The sequence below is a fragment of the Aquila chrysaetos genome, chromosome 1 (assembly GCF_900496995.4).
Source record: "Aquila chrysaetos chrysaetos chromosome 1, bAquChr1.4, whole genome shotgun sequence".
Lineage (NCBI taxonomy): Eukaryota > Metazoa > Chordata > Aves > Accipitriformes > Accipitridae > Aquila > Aquila chrysaetos.
In genome coordinates, this window is record NC_044004.1 from 25,367,200 (window position 1) to 25,383,707 (window position 16,508).

Below are 16,508 nucleotides of genomic sequence, written 5' to 3' on the forward strand. Positions count from 1 at the left end.
GAAGATTACTGTTACTATGGCAATGAATGAACGAAAGTAATGTCAGATATAATCCCATATTTTTCAAATATGGTAGCTAATATGAGGTGCTTAATTACAGGTACCAGGATCCTCATTTTCAGTTTTGAGATCCAAGTTTAAATTATTATTATTATTTCTCATTAAAGGAGCGATAATTTTAGCAGTATTATTGCAGCTTTATTATCATTATTTCAGGCTTGGTTCTCAAAACCCTCTTTCTATAAAGGTGTTATTGGTCTTATTCGTGAAAAATATTGCATTAGCTGCCTACAGTAGGAATTCAGAAAATACTCTAGCTAACATAATTCTAAAATGGAATACATTATGATTATCTGCGGTATAAAAAGTTGAACTCTTATTTATTTATTTTTAGTGCATGTGTTTCTCTGTTACCACATTATTTATGACTTTGAATATTAGACTTTTACTTTCTGAAGTTGTAGATGTGTGTATTACAGCTACTGTTTAACTATGGATATTTTTAAAAGATGGAATCTTCTTCAAACTCTATGAATGAGAACAAATGGCAAGATGTATCAGAAGAGATTAAGAAGATTTTTAAGACTGCTGTGAAATCGCTGTATGAGAAAGGAAAAATGAAACACAGCCAAGCAAAGAGATATCTTTCCTCTGGTAAAGTTCAGACTAACTATCTCTATATATTAATTTATTATCTTTTCTATCAACCTTTCCACAAACATGGAAATATATTTCTGTTGGCATTTCTCATGTAACTGAACAGAAAAAAAATGTTCATTGGGCTTGTTTGAGACCAAAACCCATACAAAAGCACCCAGAGATTTTTCTGTGCTTTTTCTGTTTTTTACAGAAAACAGATGCAATCATTTAAGAGTCTGCATGTTGGGGGTGGGGGATGTTCTTGAACTGTTTATAGAGAAAAGATGACAGAGACTCTGTGTTCTCTTTTCATCCTCAGCTATTGAAGATGAACTTGATTTTGCCTTGGGTAAACAAACACCAGCTTTCCTAAAGAAGTGTGTTTGCTACATTCGGAAAATTGCCAACATTGAGCGTTTTGTTAAAATTCCAGAGATGGGAAAATACATGGATGTGGTACATACAGCCGGGAAGTTTCTACGAGATCCCGAAGCCCATGAGAAATTGATCAAGCTCAGGGATGAATTCATTCCTACCATCGTCGCATCATCCAATCTGAGAGTGTACACGTCCGTCACTCACTGTGACATGAAACTGGGCTACTCCCACGAAGTGGAGAACCATTACATTGAAGGACTTGGTAAACAGTTCTATGAAGACATGATTGACATAATCCAAGCAACAGTGCAGCAGAATTTTGACACCGAGACAGACTTGCTGTACGATGAAGTTCTTCAACACTCATCACTATGTAAAACATACTCCACTTTTTATGAATACAGATGTGAGGCATTAAACATAGTTCACAAGTATATTCTACCTAGCAAAATAGGACATATTAACCCTCTTATCATATACGGAGGACCATGCACAGGGAAGACTCTTTTATTAGCCGAAGTAGCGAAGAAGGTAAAAAAATATTTTACATAACACGGTGATGTTAGGAGCGTTAGTGTGTAAGGGCCAACTTAGTTTTCATTCTTCCTTTTGTCAACAGATCTGATATCAGCCCTCAATATATAGAATAAAAATAATAAAAAGTATATTCTGCATATTATTGTACACATAATCAGAAAAAGACTTACCTTTCAATAATAACATGTCTGTATCATCTGCTTAGCCAAAACAAAAGTACCTAATAGGAATCAATATATTTTTGAATTAACAACATGTATTTTAGAAGAATCTCTTTCCTTCTTGTTCCACTGAGGTCCTATGAATCTGGAACCATCTAGACATCGTATGCTGGTTTTAGTCTTATTCACAAATACAATATGTCTTTCCAAGTCACGCCATCTTATGTTCTCATCAGAAATTATTCCAGAATTAGTCTGATACACTTGCTGGAAATACACTTGGTACAAATCTATCTGTAATAACCTGCAGAAATACCTGTACTCATTTATCTAACATATGCCATTTAAATCATTGAGCTGAGTACTACAGGGAAATGAGTGAAACACTTTGTGCAAGGCAGGACCAGATGCAGAAAAAGACCAAGCTGGCATCTCTAAGCCTAATTCTCCAGCTGGGAGTCACAACTTTGATTTCCCTGCAGGGTGCTCAGAGAATTTAGCACAGTGGGCTGGGAAACAGCCGTATCAGCCAGAATGAAATGGAGAAGGGAACAATAATGTTTAAAATCCCATATCTTTCCCAAATGTGGCTTCCTATAGATTCACATAAGTTGCATATATGAAATTGGGATTTGCAACTCAAGATCTCATTTCAGATCTGAGTACGTAAGTTAACCTAGAGACTCTGGTTACGCTTTCCTTTTAAAATATTCTGTAATAACTTAAAGTGAGGTGAAAAGACTTAGCAAGTAAGAGAACTGAGTGTGTTAGCCTGCACAGACTGAGGGGATTTAAAGCCACATTCTTCACTTGCTTAGAGTATGCTAACCAAAAAAACAGCAAGAGATACTTTTTACCCCTTGTGGCAGTGTGTAAGAGCAAAAGTCACAGGCACACCAAGACAGAGTGTACTTCTGTGGTCCAGGAATTAAAGTAACCTGCTAGTAAAGGGCAATCTGTACTCTGATCCCTGTCCTCTAAAACTGTCAGGGCGTGCATTTATACTCAGCTGAGAATCAATGTTAAACAAGTTTAGGTGGCAAACTGGTCTGCATGGCCAAGGATCATTGCTTAGTGTCTAAGGAAGTTTATTAATGAGAGAATCTACTTACTGACTTTCAGAAGTGAGACACAGATTTTGCAAAGTGTACCCTGGGATTTATGGACTACATTCTACTTATGTCCCCTTAGACATAAGCCTTTTTGTGGATCTGGGTCTTAGTGTTTTGGGATATTACCTGTGCTAAACAAAGATGACATATGATACGAATTTCATTCAGTGCACATAAATCAAACCAGCCTTGAACTCTGCCAGTGAAAGCATTTCCATTCAACCAGTAACATTTAAAAATGTTTATTTATATATAGGCAATCACTATTTATAAAATCTGTTATTCTGCTTCATTTAGGTATTAACTGAATTATGCTCTATATTCTAGTCCTATTCCTGGCTGCAAGAAGAGATGGGACCAGAGTCTGACCCTGTGGTAGTTATAAGATTTTTGGGATCCACGGAAACAAGTACAGATCTGAAGAATATACTTCAGAGCATTTGTGAACAATTAGCAGTCAACTATCGTTGCCTCGTACAAAGTTACCCAAAAAAGATTCATGACCTTCGGGACTTGTTCATCAATCTCTTGAATGAGTCTTCATTCCATAGGCCGCTGGTGATAATATTCGATGCCCTAGAACAGCTAACAGATAGTGATGATGGTAGGAAGCTCTGGTGGCTTCCCATTCACCTTCCACGTTCAGTACGGATAATTTTGTCAACACTGCCAAACAAGCATGGGATCCTGCAAAAACTGAGGTGCCTTATTCATGAAGAAGACAACTACATTGAATTGACTGCAAGGGATAGAAAGATGTGTAGCCAAGTACTGAAACATCAGCTGCTGCGAGTTAAAAGAAAAGTAACATCAGGGCAACAAATCTACGTCAATGAAGCATTCTCCAAGTGCACACTGCCTATGTTTGTGAACTTAACCTTCAGAGAGGTCAGGAACTGGAGATCTCACAAAGATGTGGATGAGTCCTCCCTCTGTGTCACTGTCCATGAAAGCATAGAGCAGTTGTTTTGGTCACTGGAAAACAAGTGTGGATCCAGACTATTGTCAAGAGCACTTGGCTACATCACTATGTCCAAATCTGGCCTGAGTGAAATGGAACTGGAAGATATTTTAGCCCTTGACAACAGTGTTATGTACGAACTGAGTGAGAGTGTCAGAGAAAGTAACCCATTGAGAATTCCATATATATACATTGCAAGGCTTAAGGAGGGCTTACAGGGGTACTTGATAGAGCGACAAGTGAAAAATGTGACACTTCTTCTTTGGGCAAATAGGCACTTGCAACTAATTGCCCAGAAATTGTACCTGCACAATGAAGAAGATTTACATGAAATGCATACAGTCATGGCAGAGTATTTCCTTGGTGTTTGGTCAGGTGGACGAAGAAAACCTTTTTACAGCAACGACCAATATCTGAATGGTTGTCCTGACCATGACAGTAGAGGCCTGAATGAGGATGAAAAGCATTGCATGGATCAGACTGCTTTTGACAGGCAGGCACCTGATCAGCCATGGGTCTTTCAGTGTAATCCATTAGAGCCTGATATCTTTTTTATCAATCACAGAAAAATGACAGAACTTATTCATCACTTGACAAGGTGTGGAAGAACAGATGATCTTCTGTACGGAGTCATTATGAACTTCAGCTGGCTGTACACCATGATTAGAATAGGGCAGTTTGATAAAGCACTTTCTGACATAGAACTGGCTTACACCTACTCGCAAGAAAAGGAGCTGAAATTTCTGGCCAGTACCCTCCGCAGTATAAAGTTTAAAGTAGTAAAATACCCAGGTTCGCTCTCTGCTGAATTGCAGCAGAGGCTTCTCCCAGTAGTAAGTTCATTGCCCAAACTCAGACATCTCCTCTTAGAATGTGACAAGGATGGACCCAAGTATTGCTCTATCGTCCCTTTGCATTCCTCCATGGATGTGACTTACAGCCCCGAGCGCCTGCCACTGTCATCCAGCTGCATGCACGTCACTGAGATTTTGCCTACTTTTAATCCCAGCACAATTATTGCTGCTTTAGAAAATGGCTCCATCAGCACTTGGGATGTAGAGACCCGCCAGTTACTAAGGCAGATTACAACAGCTCCATCTGTTATCTTAGGGATGAAGCTTACTAGTGATGAAAAGTATCTTGTAGTGGCTACAACGAAAAACACTCTCTTGATATACGATAACATAAATTCCTGTCTTCTGTCTGAGGTGGAAATTAAGGGGTCAAAACATTGTGGAATTGCAGGGGGCTCCAGTTTTATAAACGGATTTACGTTATCAGTCAACCATGCGCTTGCTTGGCTGGAGGCCAGCAAAGACGTTACTGTAATAGATCTGCTTTATGGCTGGCCTCTCTATCACTTCCACTGCTGGTATGAAGTGACCTGCGTGCAGTGTTCTCCAGATGGAGTTTATGCGTTCTGTGGACAGTACTTGAACACCACGACCATTTTTCACTTGGGCAGTGGAGAGAAGCTGGCCACCGTGACCTCTGAATTTTCTGGTGGATTTGTGAAATTCCTTCTCATTCTGGACACTGCCCAAGAAATGGTGATGGTGGACAACGAGGGTAGCCTCTCTGTTTGGAATACAGAGGAAATCACAAATCCCCAGCTTACGGATGACTTTGACTGTAGGAGAGAAGACAGTGAAGTTGTCAGCATAGAGCTTTCTGAAGACCAAAGTGCAATTTTAATTTGTAAGGCTCTCAGCATTGAACTTCTTGACACTCATGTGTGGAAGGTGGCTGAAAAGTTTAGAGCTAAACACAATGAGCGCTTTATCTCTGCCGTGTTGTCAAAAAATGGCAACTGTATAATTGCTTCAATGGAAAATACCTCAGCCATTTTTGTTTGGAGAAGAGATACGGGACAGTGTATGGCAAGCTTACAGGAAATCTCAGGAACTATAGTCAGGCTAATTAAATCAAATCATCATAACATGCTGCTATCCTTATCCACCAGTGGTGTCCTTTCTATTTGGGATATAGACATCATAACTGCTATGTCCAATATTGACAAATCTGGCAAGCCTATCCAAAGACTGGTGTTGCCAGCCAGAGGCGAATTAATATACACATTGGATGGATCAGATTCTGTCCATAAGTGGAACTTCAGCACTGGCTTTATTGAAGCTGTGTTCAAGCATGAAGGTATTGTTGAAAACTGCGTGCTGACCTCTTCTGGAGAGATAATGGTTACATCAGATGATAAATGCAGCCAGTATGTATGGCACACGGTTAGTGGTGAAAATATCTTTCGCATTAATGGACAAAAAATCTCAGAGCTAATGATTACTCACAATGATCAATTTGTAGTCTCTCTCTGCGAGCAAAATGCATCCAGAGTTTGGCGACTGGCTACAGGACATAGGGTTTGCAATATTTTAGTTGCCTTACAGAACGCATTTATAACAACTGCAAATACATTCGTAGTTGGAATGGCAAAGAATAAAGTGTTGGCAGTGAGTCTCTGGACAGGCAGTATAACCAAGAAGTTTTGCTGTGATGATGGTGCAAGCATTGTCGATATTAAGCTGATACCAGACTGCCCAGATATTATAGTATTTATAACATCTACTGAAACTGTGAACATCTGGAGCCTAACAGAGGAAGTCATCTGCAGACGCGTACAATTGCCTACCAATTTCTTAAAAATTTTGGAAGACTTTGAAATATCTCCAAATGGGAAGCTAGGAATTATAACCCGTGGTGATGAGAACATCAATGTGCTTGATTTATACAGCGGAAAACTTCGTGTGGTTCATGCTCCGGGTATCATCTGGAGGCAGAGGCTGTCTCGTGATGGCCGCTATCTCGTGTACATCTGTTTTCGCAGTGAAGAAGATGATGATAATGGTGCGGTCTCTAGCTTAATTGTAATGAGGCTAGCGGATGGCAAAAACATCGGTGCCTGTTCTCTTTATAAAACTCCCACTTTTCTTGCACTCTCACAGAGACATTTAAATATTATTATTGGATTTGATGACGGAAGTATAGGTACTTACACTGTAGTGGATCGAGTCGATGCTGCACTGAAAATCAAAATTGCTACTTCAAACAGCCGTCAGATTTTCAACAACACAACACAAGTGATTAGGCCAAAATGTCACAATTATAGCTTCAAAGTGACTGCAGACTGCATTTGGAGGGAATCAACAGAAGTATTTGCAAGGGATAGTCCCATTACAGTTACAGAGCCTGAGGTGAGTGAAGCAACACCAACCAAAAAACACAACTATTGCTATGAGAAAGTGTGCTCAGCCATAGATTGCAGAGGACACAGTTTTGCTCCTGACAACTGAGTAACCATCTGGATGAGCTTATCTGAATAATAGTATACATGCATAGATTTGTCTTCTGAATTCACCTAAAAAACAGTGCATTTCTTGGAAGACAGACAGAAACAGCAGAGGGCAGACCAACTGTTTTTTCCTCGACTAATATTCTTACATTTATGTAAACATAAAAGCAAACATAAAGAAAATGGGCTGCAGGGTTTTTTAAATTTCGGAATACAAGGTTCAGTCCAGGATTTCACCAGGGCCTTGATTAAAAATTTCTAGCAATACTATCAAAATTGTTATGCTATTACAGAAGTTAGGCGATCTTATCTGGGATTGACAAACTGTTTTAAGTAGAACTAAAGCTCCACAGGATCAGTGAGAAGAGTCAGACCACTATTTTATATACCAAGCCGCCTAGATGGGTCTATAGCTAACAGCCAGCTTTATACCCACTTGCAAAAATGTGTTTTTCTGCTTGATGGTGCAATGACAAGATGTCACCTGCCAACCTGGAACACTTGATACATTCCATCATCATTTAAAAAATACCTACTTCTTTTTTTTTTTTAATTAGGATTAATCTTTGGGTTGAAAGTAGTAGGTGCCAGTCAGCTGCAAACATGTCAATGTGTGAGGTGATAAGTATTTGTTCACCTCGATGAATGGACTGAAAGATTTTTCTTTTTAAATGCATGCAGGGATTTCAGGTTTCTCTATTGTGATAAAAATGATTAAAACCTAGGTCATAAAAGGAATATAGGGTTTGGGGTTTTATTTCTGGTTTGGGAAATTTTTTCGTCTTCACAGTGTGTATTAGTACAGGTCGTAATGAAAACTTTTTCAAACAAAAAGAGTGTTACAGATGACCAGTTAAACACATTAATTTCTTTATGTTAAAAGGTTGCTATCCATTTTGTTGTAAGACAGTCTAACGTATCTCCTCTGTCCCCAAAGTAATCTTAATAGAAATATTTCAGACATGCCATGTATTAATCTTGATAATATTTGCCTTACTATCATTTCTGTTCTTTCCCATGGTAAATACGGATCAGATGACCAAACACTCTGGGATTGCTTGTGTATGTGCTGAAGTATTCCACTGAATGTAAAGGCTGTCCAAAGCTCCTTTACTGGTCCAATTTGTTATGGGTTTTTCTTACTTCCATATACTTACAAGCTTCACTTTCTGCTTTAGAACTGTTCTGAGCCTTTTGTACAGTTTTACCAGTTTCAAGGCAGAAATTGTGAAATAATGACAAATGCTTTAAAAAAAATTACATTTTGCCCAAGTAGAAAAAAATACTGGACAATATCTGAAAGGATCATAATTTTCCCTCCTTACATATATTAAAAATGGCACACCTGTGGAAATATTTTCAAATTATTTAAACAAAACAATTTTATTTTTAAAATCAGAACTCCATGCCACAAATTTCCAAGAAATGAATGCTAAGCTAGAACTTAACGTAGTGTGTGAATGTTCAGTGTACAAGCCAATGTAGTATATTAAGTGACTTGAATGATTTTTCCTAACTTGTTTGCAACTAATAGATCATATTGAATGTTTTTATGTAAACTTTGTATTGTTGGGAAAACCTACCCAATCAGAGATTTATATTTTCATAAATGTCAAATTTAGTTAAATTTTGTTACAGAGTTGTTAAATTAGAAATCTATTGCAGTCTTCAAACAATATACAGTCTTGTGTATGCATTGTTTGTACTAATAAACTATGGAAAAACAGATTGTGTGTGTCTGTTAATTTCAGGAAAATTTCACTCTGGCAGAGGGACACAAGGCGTTTGCAGCTCCCATTAGTCTGTATTTAAATCATTTTTATGGGCTATATTTGTAAGGAAATATTCTAATATTTTTCTCACTTTGGTTAACTAAATCAAACATTCAAAAAACAATGAGATTCACCAAAAAAAAGCATGCTTAGATGCTGCTTATGACTAGATTGCATACTGCCAGTGTGCCAAGTCAACAAACACGAAGGCTTGTGTAACCTACCCAGGAGAAAGCACAGAAGAGAGGAGCACCTGAAATCCCACTCCCCTTCAGACCTGTGGAGCTATGGGAAGGGGCTGTGGGATCCACGCCTCCCGGGATCCTGTCCTGAAGGTAAGCAACTTCCACCTTCTTTCAAACAGTGGGCATGACTCACCGCATTTCAGCCTTGAACTCCTTGTGCATAATGTGCATAATGTTGGAAAGTTAGTTCCTTCATTATCCTGGAAGAGTAAAAATACATCTCCTATCTGCCAGGAGAGGGGCTAACTTTGTAGTAAAGGAGTATAACATAGAAACAAAGCAAAACACAGAAACAGAGAAATGTTCTTCCTTTTTGGGAAGCACTACCAGAACCCAGCTGGTCCCAGCTCAGCTGAGTGGCTTATCAGTAGAGTACCCAGACTTGTTCCTTTTGTTTGCTGGCTCAATGAACTTTGTGGTCTTCTGCACAGTGGCACGGCTTCTTGGGGCAGGAGATAGTCCCCAGCAAAACAGAGGATCGGCCTAAAAGTGAGAGCAGTCTTCCCTTCATCTCGAGCTAAAGAGGGAATTGATTTTAGGCCTTGTCCAGTTGGTCAAAGCAATAGGCTGACATGTGAAAGCAGCGATGCTGTATATAAAAAGGCAAGGGTGTTCTTGTCCTGCTTTGAACTTTAGTCTTTTATGTTCTAACCAAGGACAGTCAGAGTGGGCAGCACTACTATTTTTCTTAATCATAAAACAATGAGAAAGATGAACATGAACATGACTCCTAATCCACTTAGGCCTTTCAGCCAAGTATTGGGTTCCTAAGCTCATTCAAGGATGCTGTTTTAAGTCCTGTCCCTCCTCATAATTTATCTATGCCTTAATACATAAGCTATCTCATTCAGCTTTCCAGCTTTCTGAATCTATTTCTCAGGGGGTCAGACTCCTCACACTGAGCCTAAGCAGCAGACAGGTTTCTGAATGGCATTAGGCTACTCAGTGTCCAAATACTTGGAACTGCAAGAGTGAGGACTCCACAGCCCCTCACAAATCTGTCCCTAAGTACATCTATGCAGTGGTACAGGGTCAAAGTAGTTTCTCTAATAATGAGCCATCCAAATGCCAAGTGCTGTTCTATCCCTACATAGGAATAGAGCACTTTACTTTCTTTTAAGGAGCACTATTTGCATATCTAGAACAAAGCTTTCATTTATTCTTTATCTAAAGTGCATCAATAAACAGGCTCAGATGGGGTCCATATTTTCTGACACAGAAGATTCTAGGAATAGCCTGTAGCTGTAAGAAAGCTTTAGAGGGGAATTAGCCGGAAATTCTTTGGCACACAGAGGTAAGCCGGAGGTCAGATAGAAAAAATATTTTTATCAGTCATTTCCTTTGCACCATAGCTGGGGAATGCACAGCCTGTGACTTCATTTCATACGGCCTGTGGCCATTTGACTTTTTTCACATTATTATCAGATAACATCAAAATGTGAGTTAACAGGTAGCCTGGAAAAGGCATTCAGAAAGCATTCAGGTTTCAGTGGTCCCCCAGCCATGATTTCTCCATGCTGCATGCTCAAGCCCTGTACATAAACCTGTGGAAACAGAATTTTTAGCCATCTAGCAAAGGGAATTTAAAGCAAAAATCCATTGCTAAAATGGCATTCATATGCAGGGGGAACTATTTCAGCCCCAGATCAGCTTAAAATCCTGAGATTTTGCCCTTTGTCAAAAACTTCTTACATGTGTCTGTATGATACATCATAAAATGGGTCCTTTGGGTCATTACCATTAGGCTATTAGCAACAGTCTGCATTGTTTTATTTTGTTGATTAAGGATTAAAAAATATCTGTTTTAACATAAATATTAAGACTGCAAATTCTGAAATCTATTTCTTCTAATTATAAAACAAAAGGCATCTTACTTTTTCACACATTATTTTTTATGTAACCATAAAATTATTATGGAATCATCCAAGTGTGGACTAGGGTCTTTGGATAGTTTTCGTTATCAAGGATTTATTATTAAGAATCATTATCAAGCATTTATGCTACAAATATGACCTACTTCAAAGTTCTTGTATGCTGTTAAGGATGTTACTCAGTATCTCTTCCTGGAACACCACATCACTGAAGGGAGAGTAATGAGCTACATTTTTCCCGTAGTTTACTTTTCCAGCCTGGTCACTGAACACCATTCCTTGCATTTTGGAGGTAGTCTCCTGACTTACATGACGTGAAGTGATGCTCTCAGTGTGGGTCTAAATCATAGTCTCAATTCTCAACAGTGAGGTCAAAGGCTGAAGGAATAGTCATCACGAGCCTTCCCTGGGAGGGATGAGAAATTTTATCATGTGCTTCTCTAGAAGGGGCAGTTTACACCACCATCCGTCTGTGAAAAAGGGTTTCACTATCGAGGACCAGCTACACAGTGCTAAATTCACTTGAAAACACAGGCCAAATAACCAGAAGAGTGTGAGGGAACATTCTCCTAAGATGTCCAGTCCAGCAGAACATGCTCTTAAAATCACAAGTGGTTCCCAAAGTGACTGTAAAAATCTGCCCCTAGCAAGCTCTTCTCCTTGCCTCCACTGCTCCATCTTCCTAGGCCCATGCTGCTCCTGCTTACCAGGGTGGGTGATGCTCCCATCCAAACTCAGCAAAGCCCCTGACGTTCCCAGCCATGGTACACTCTCCATGTGCAGCGCCTACCCTTTTGGCAGCACACCAGTCCCCTTTCCAGCCTCAGCAGGGAATATACAAAAGCAGATTTAAGGCATGTTCACATGTTCCTGCTGTCACAGCTTTCACCACACAATGCTGCCACACCAGCACAGGCCTTACTTTTACATAGCATATAACAGAGATAAATAAAATCATCTCCCCACTTACATGCCACAGCTCTGATTCCACGTGCATTTTAGTGCATGTGAGAAAGCCTCTAGACTAAAATAGATCTATTTAAAGTGAAATACACACACTTGCAAGGTGAGAGATGAAGCAAAAATCTGGACATGCTGTAGCACAGTTAAAAACAGAACATCCGAAAAGCAACAGGATAGTTTGCTGCGATTTGTCTCCATTACTCCATTGCCTGTTAGTAAATTGCCCAGCACTTCCCACTGTAGTATCATGTTGACAGTAGTATCTGAAGTTACAAAGTTAACCTTTTGGGCTGTAATTTTTCAGGGCAGACTTCTATCTCAGCAGGAACGTTCTCCAAAAAGCCTCAACCAAAACAGTCAACTAAGATACAAGAATGAGATTAGAGAAAGAGGATTTCTGCAGCCTGAATGCCTCAACTACTTTTCCTTTGGAAAAATGTTGTCACACCCATGTTTTTGAACAAGGACTATGGATTGGTGAGACAAGTGATCATTTCCTGCTGGACACATCTGTGAAAACCTGATCAAATGATCAGCCTGAAAAGATCCCAGCAGTTTGCACATATTCGTAGAAACCTTAGGTTTCAGGAACAGTGCTATAGGAGTGCAGCTTGGGACTGCAGGGGCTGGGGCAGAACTTCTCTACTACTGCAGAAATACTGAGCGTGGGTTTGAGAAACCGCAAGAGTGAATAGTCTGTGGAACGCCAAATATACAGTAGCCCTGAAAAGGATCTGATGAGGAGGCCTGGTATCAGGAGAAACAGGGAGGCAGCCTCCCCAAGGTCACTTCCAGTGGCCTCCTGGCCTACAGCACAGCTTTTCGACCAGGATGTTTCTCAGGCTATTAGCCCAGCTCATTAGCCCAACCACCGTGAGGGTAATGGCAAAATACCACCAGCTGCAGAGCTGGCCCATGGGGGCTGGCTCCAGCTTGGCAGGGCTGTAAGCTGGCTACGCAGCACGCACTGTGCACGGGTCTGCGCACAGCATCACGCTCCATGGTGCAGAGGTAGCCCCTAGCTGTTTGCATCTCCTGCCTTCCTCACCTCTTCTACAACTGGGGGTTATGTTAGCCTGACAATTCTTTACACACTGACCAGAAAGCCTTTGGGAGAGTTTAGCGAAGGTTTTGTAAGAAGACATTCCCTGGCTCTCAAAGTCAGCTAACACTAAAAGCTTGCAGGAGAAAAAAAAATTTAAATCTCCCAAAGAGCTGTTGCAGAGCTTTGCGGTTTGCTAGCTCACAGACTGTAAATGGTATTTGGCCTTTACATTATGACATAGCTCTCTGCTTAAAATAAGCATATCCAAAGCAGCTTTTATTAATTTTTGCTGGCATCCGATGCTTCAGCCTCGAGTGCGCGGCTCCGCAGCGGGCGGCTGGGGCCAGGTGGCGCAGCTGAGTCCCTGCTCCCCGGCATGGGGACCGGTCTGCTCTCAGCCCACTGCTGAAATGAGTTTGACAGTCTCATCTTTAGCTCACTGCAGCGCATACGAGGGGAAGCACAACAGGGCAAACCCAGCCAGCTGCTGAAGTGGGATTTTAGGAGGATACTTTGCATGAGAAAGGCAAGCAGGACTCGAGCACGGTCCTTCCCCAGGGAAGGCAAGGATGCAGCCCGCAGCAGGCAGGGAGGCAACCCTAAATCCACATTATTTAGGGTGAGAACAGCACACCTACTTGTACAGCAGCTGAACCCCATGCAACTGCTTCCATGAGGCTTAACACCACAAACAAACAAACAAACAAACAAAGGATTTAGTAAAATGCTTTGTTAGCGCTGCTTTGGACCCCCCAGCTGTGACACATGCAGTTAGATGATGCAATGTTAGTGCCAGTTCTTTCCAGGAGGTTTTGGGGTTTTTTTTTACAGTTTCCAGATATATGTTAAAGATTACAGCCAGGAAACACCTGACCCAGCTGGCTTGCAGATACTGCTTAAGTTAAATCTCTCCTCCTGCACAGGGAACACTCTCCTAACTGGATTATGGGAGCAGAACATCTTTCATATCACTTTTGGAAACACCATACTCAAACCAAAATGATTCCAGGAAAGTCAGCAAGTTTCACAGGTAAGTGTGATGCTCTGCCTGCAAATATACCTTAGAGCAGAGTTCCTCCATAGAGCATCACCCAAAACAGTGGGGATTAAATGTCACTGCTAGGCAAAACTACCTGATGTAACAGAGGAACCTTCTGACAAATCCCTCCAGTGCTGTTTGTGACATGGGGAGATTTAATTTTACGAATATGAAAATGACATCACTCATACACTCACAGGCTCAGACTTTGTTGTGGTTGTTGTAAGCAACTGTCCGGAGGAAAAGGAATTATTTGGCACATGTTCTTCCTCTTCTCCTTTTTCTAATCCTGACCAGAAAACAGTGAGCTCTATCAGGTTTTTATCCAGCTTGCAGGTAAAGGGTTACAGATTCTAGGAAGTATTAAATGCAAACTTTAAAGGATTTTATTTTCATCTACAGTCACATGACACCTTAATACCCAATGACACTAACTACAGTGTCTCATTAAGAGGTCATGCAAACTCCCAAGCTAAACAAGGCATTCTTACATATTTAACATTCAAATGCAGAAGCCAAGCTAAGCCATGGAAGATTGTAATCAGAAAAAAGCTACACTTCCTGATCCGCACAAAAGCTACAGGTAGGAAAAGTTCTTCTTCCTTTAAACTTGCAATGCTGCGCTTTCAAGAGAAACTGTTTACAGGGCATATTTTGCACTCTCTTTCATATTAGCTGTCAGAATAGTCTAATAGTTTTATCCTGAAAATATCTGATCTCACCTTCACCTGTTGTTGAGTCAGTATTGTTTTTATACTCAGAAACACAGTTGGCTCAGCAGAAATCCAAACAAAACAGTTTTTTAAGCCAATTCTATTTAAAAAGTAATAGTTTTAAAGATTTCTTAGTTATTGAAATGGTTGTGTTAGACTATGTGGGGTGAAGGGGGAGTTAATATGTCTTCAATGTCTGAAACGAAGGGATTTAGAACTCTTCTGACTTGACTTATACCATGAATTGCACATTGTTTCAGTCACTTCAATCAAAGTGTATTTTAATGGATGTGGCTTCCTCACTGAATTTACGTGATTTCTGATTTCCCCTCCCAGAATTTGGTGCATTTAAACAAAAAATCTTACAAAAGCAAATGAAAGGCAGATGGGAAGTATTACAGAGCTCCATAAAAGGAGAAAAATTTACAAAATAGGGAGTAAGAAAAAAGTCAGTTATAACCCAGTTAATCAAGAATTTAAATTACATTAAAGCATATCCATTTTCACATGGAGTGATAAAGTTTCACTAACAATTGCTGGCAATATTGCAGGAGTTCACTTTTTTTACTTGTGCTGAAGGATTTTTCCAGGGTACAGCATTAGCATTTTTATCACAAAGATCTTTTTCTCATCACAATTTTTCTTTAAACTGTAATTGTTTTCAGACAGTGTTCTAAATACTCAGCATTTTAATCCCTTTATAGGAATTTAGTTAGAGACTACATTCTACAGAGCTACAGAACCTATATTTACCAAAAGATCTCTCGTACATTGTAAGATTTCCACCCCTGAGGATTCCCACTGCACAAAAGCAGCAAGCAGTGTTTATTGTTTTACTCCTACAATGGTTGGGTGGTGATTACAAGCAATGTTTTTTTTCCTCAGTTTATTCTATAAAACCCATCTCTTTTTCTTCTTCCCACATAACGCTAGGGCATACTAAAAAGGCGGGGAGAATAATAATACTTACAGCACCTTGCTTCAGATAAGCTCTTAACTTTCTTTGGGAAAAAAAAAAAACAAACCTGTTTTATCATTACCAGTACTTAAAATAAATTTGAGAAAATTTGAACCCCAACAAGTTTACCAGTAGTACTTAAAAAAAATGAATACTGTCATTCACTTTCAAGGTGCCCACCTCAAAACATAGTAGGTCTAATGTTGAGAAGGGCCAAGACCCTAGTATGGCTAGTATGTTCAGCCTGAGACATTAAAACATTTTATATCAAACTAATTGTACGTCTAACCTCCCAGCAGAGGAGCTCACAACTGCACTGGTGGGAATATAGCAAGAAGCCACTACACTTTAAAAGAACTGTTCTAAATTTGCTATAACTGACCTCTGAACTTAAATTATTTACAAAAATCTATTTAGAAACTCTTGTAGATAAGGAGTTTATTTGCTAAGCTAAATTTAAATCTTAAGGGAGTGAGGGGAACGCACCAGCTCCCAAATAAACAGCCATACTATTACACAGGCTTTCACTGAGGAGGAACATGGCACCTGACATGCTAGGAACAGCCTGCCATGGGCAGTCTCTTTTAAGAAATGTTTGTACAAATTGGGTGTGTCGTGGTAAACCAGCACTTAGTAGTTCAGTAGTTAAATATGTTGAATGTTAATTACGCAAAGTATCTTTGTGGGGTGGAAGGTAGGACAAACACTAAAGTTACTCTGTGACCCGAAAGACAGACTGGCCATTGAATGAGAGAGAGCAGTAACTCCTTTCCTAGAGAAAGGAATACAAATTAGGCATTTGCCATCTAGCTC

General features: G+C 39.9%; 2 protein-coding genes across 5 annotated transcripts in view; both read left to right on the top strand.

Moving 5' to 3' along the window:
- Positions 1 to 8,815, top strand: part of NWD2 (NACHT and WD repeat domain containing 2) — a 58,537-nt gene extending 49,722 nt beyond the window's left edge. For both annotated transcript variants that reach the window (XM_030023127.2, XM_030023137.2), the window contains 3 exons: positions 510 to 654; positions 959 to 1,548; positions 3,155 to 8,815. In XM_030023127.2, the coding sequence (XP_029878987.1) occupies positions 510 to 654; positions 959 to 1,548; positions 3,155 to 7,090 (4,671 nt within the window). In that variant the 3' untranslated portion in view covers positions 7,091 to 8,815. The remainder of the gene's footprint in view (positions 1 to 509; positions 655 to 958; positions 1,549 to 3,154) is intronic.
- A 5,665-nt stretch (positions 8,816 to 14,480) lies between these two features.
- C1H4orf19 (chromosome 1 C4orf19 homolog) overlaps positions 14,481 to 16,508 on the top strand; it is a 43,858-nt gene continuing 41,830 nt past the window's right edge. For 2 of the 3 annotated variants that reach the window (XM_030028529.1, XM_030028519.1), the window contains exon 1: positions 14,511 to 14,607. Coding sequence is in view for 1 of the 3 variants with exons in the window: in XM_030028519.1 (XP_029884379.1) it covers positions 14,552 to 14,607 (56 nt within the window). In the remaining 2 variants the exon portion in view is untranslated. Of the gene's footprint in view, positions 14,608 to 16,508 lie in introns of all 3 variants that reach the window. The other variant, XM_030028522.2, reaches the window with a different exon arrangement.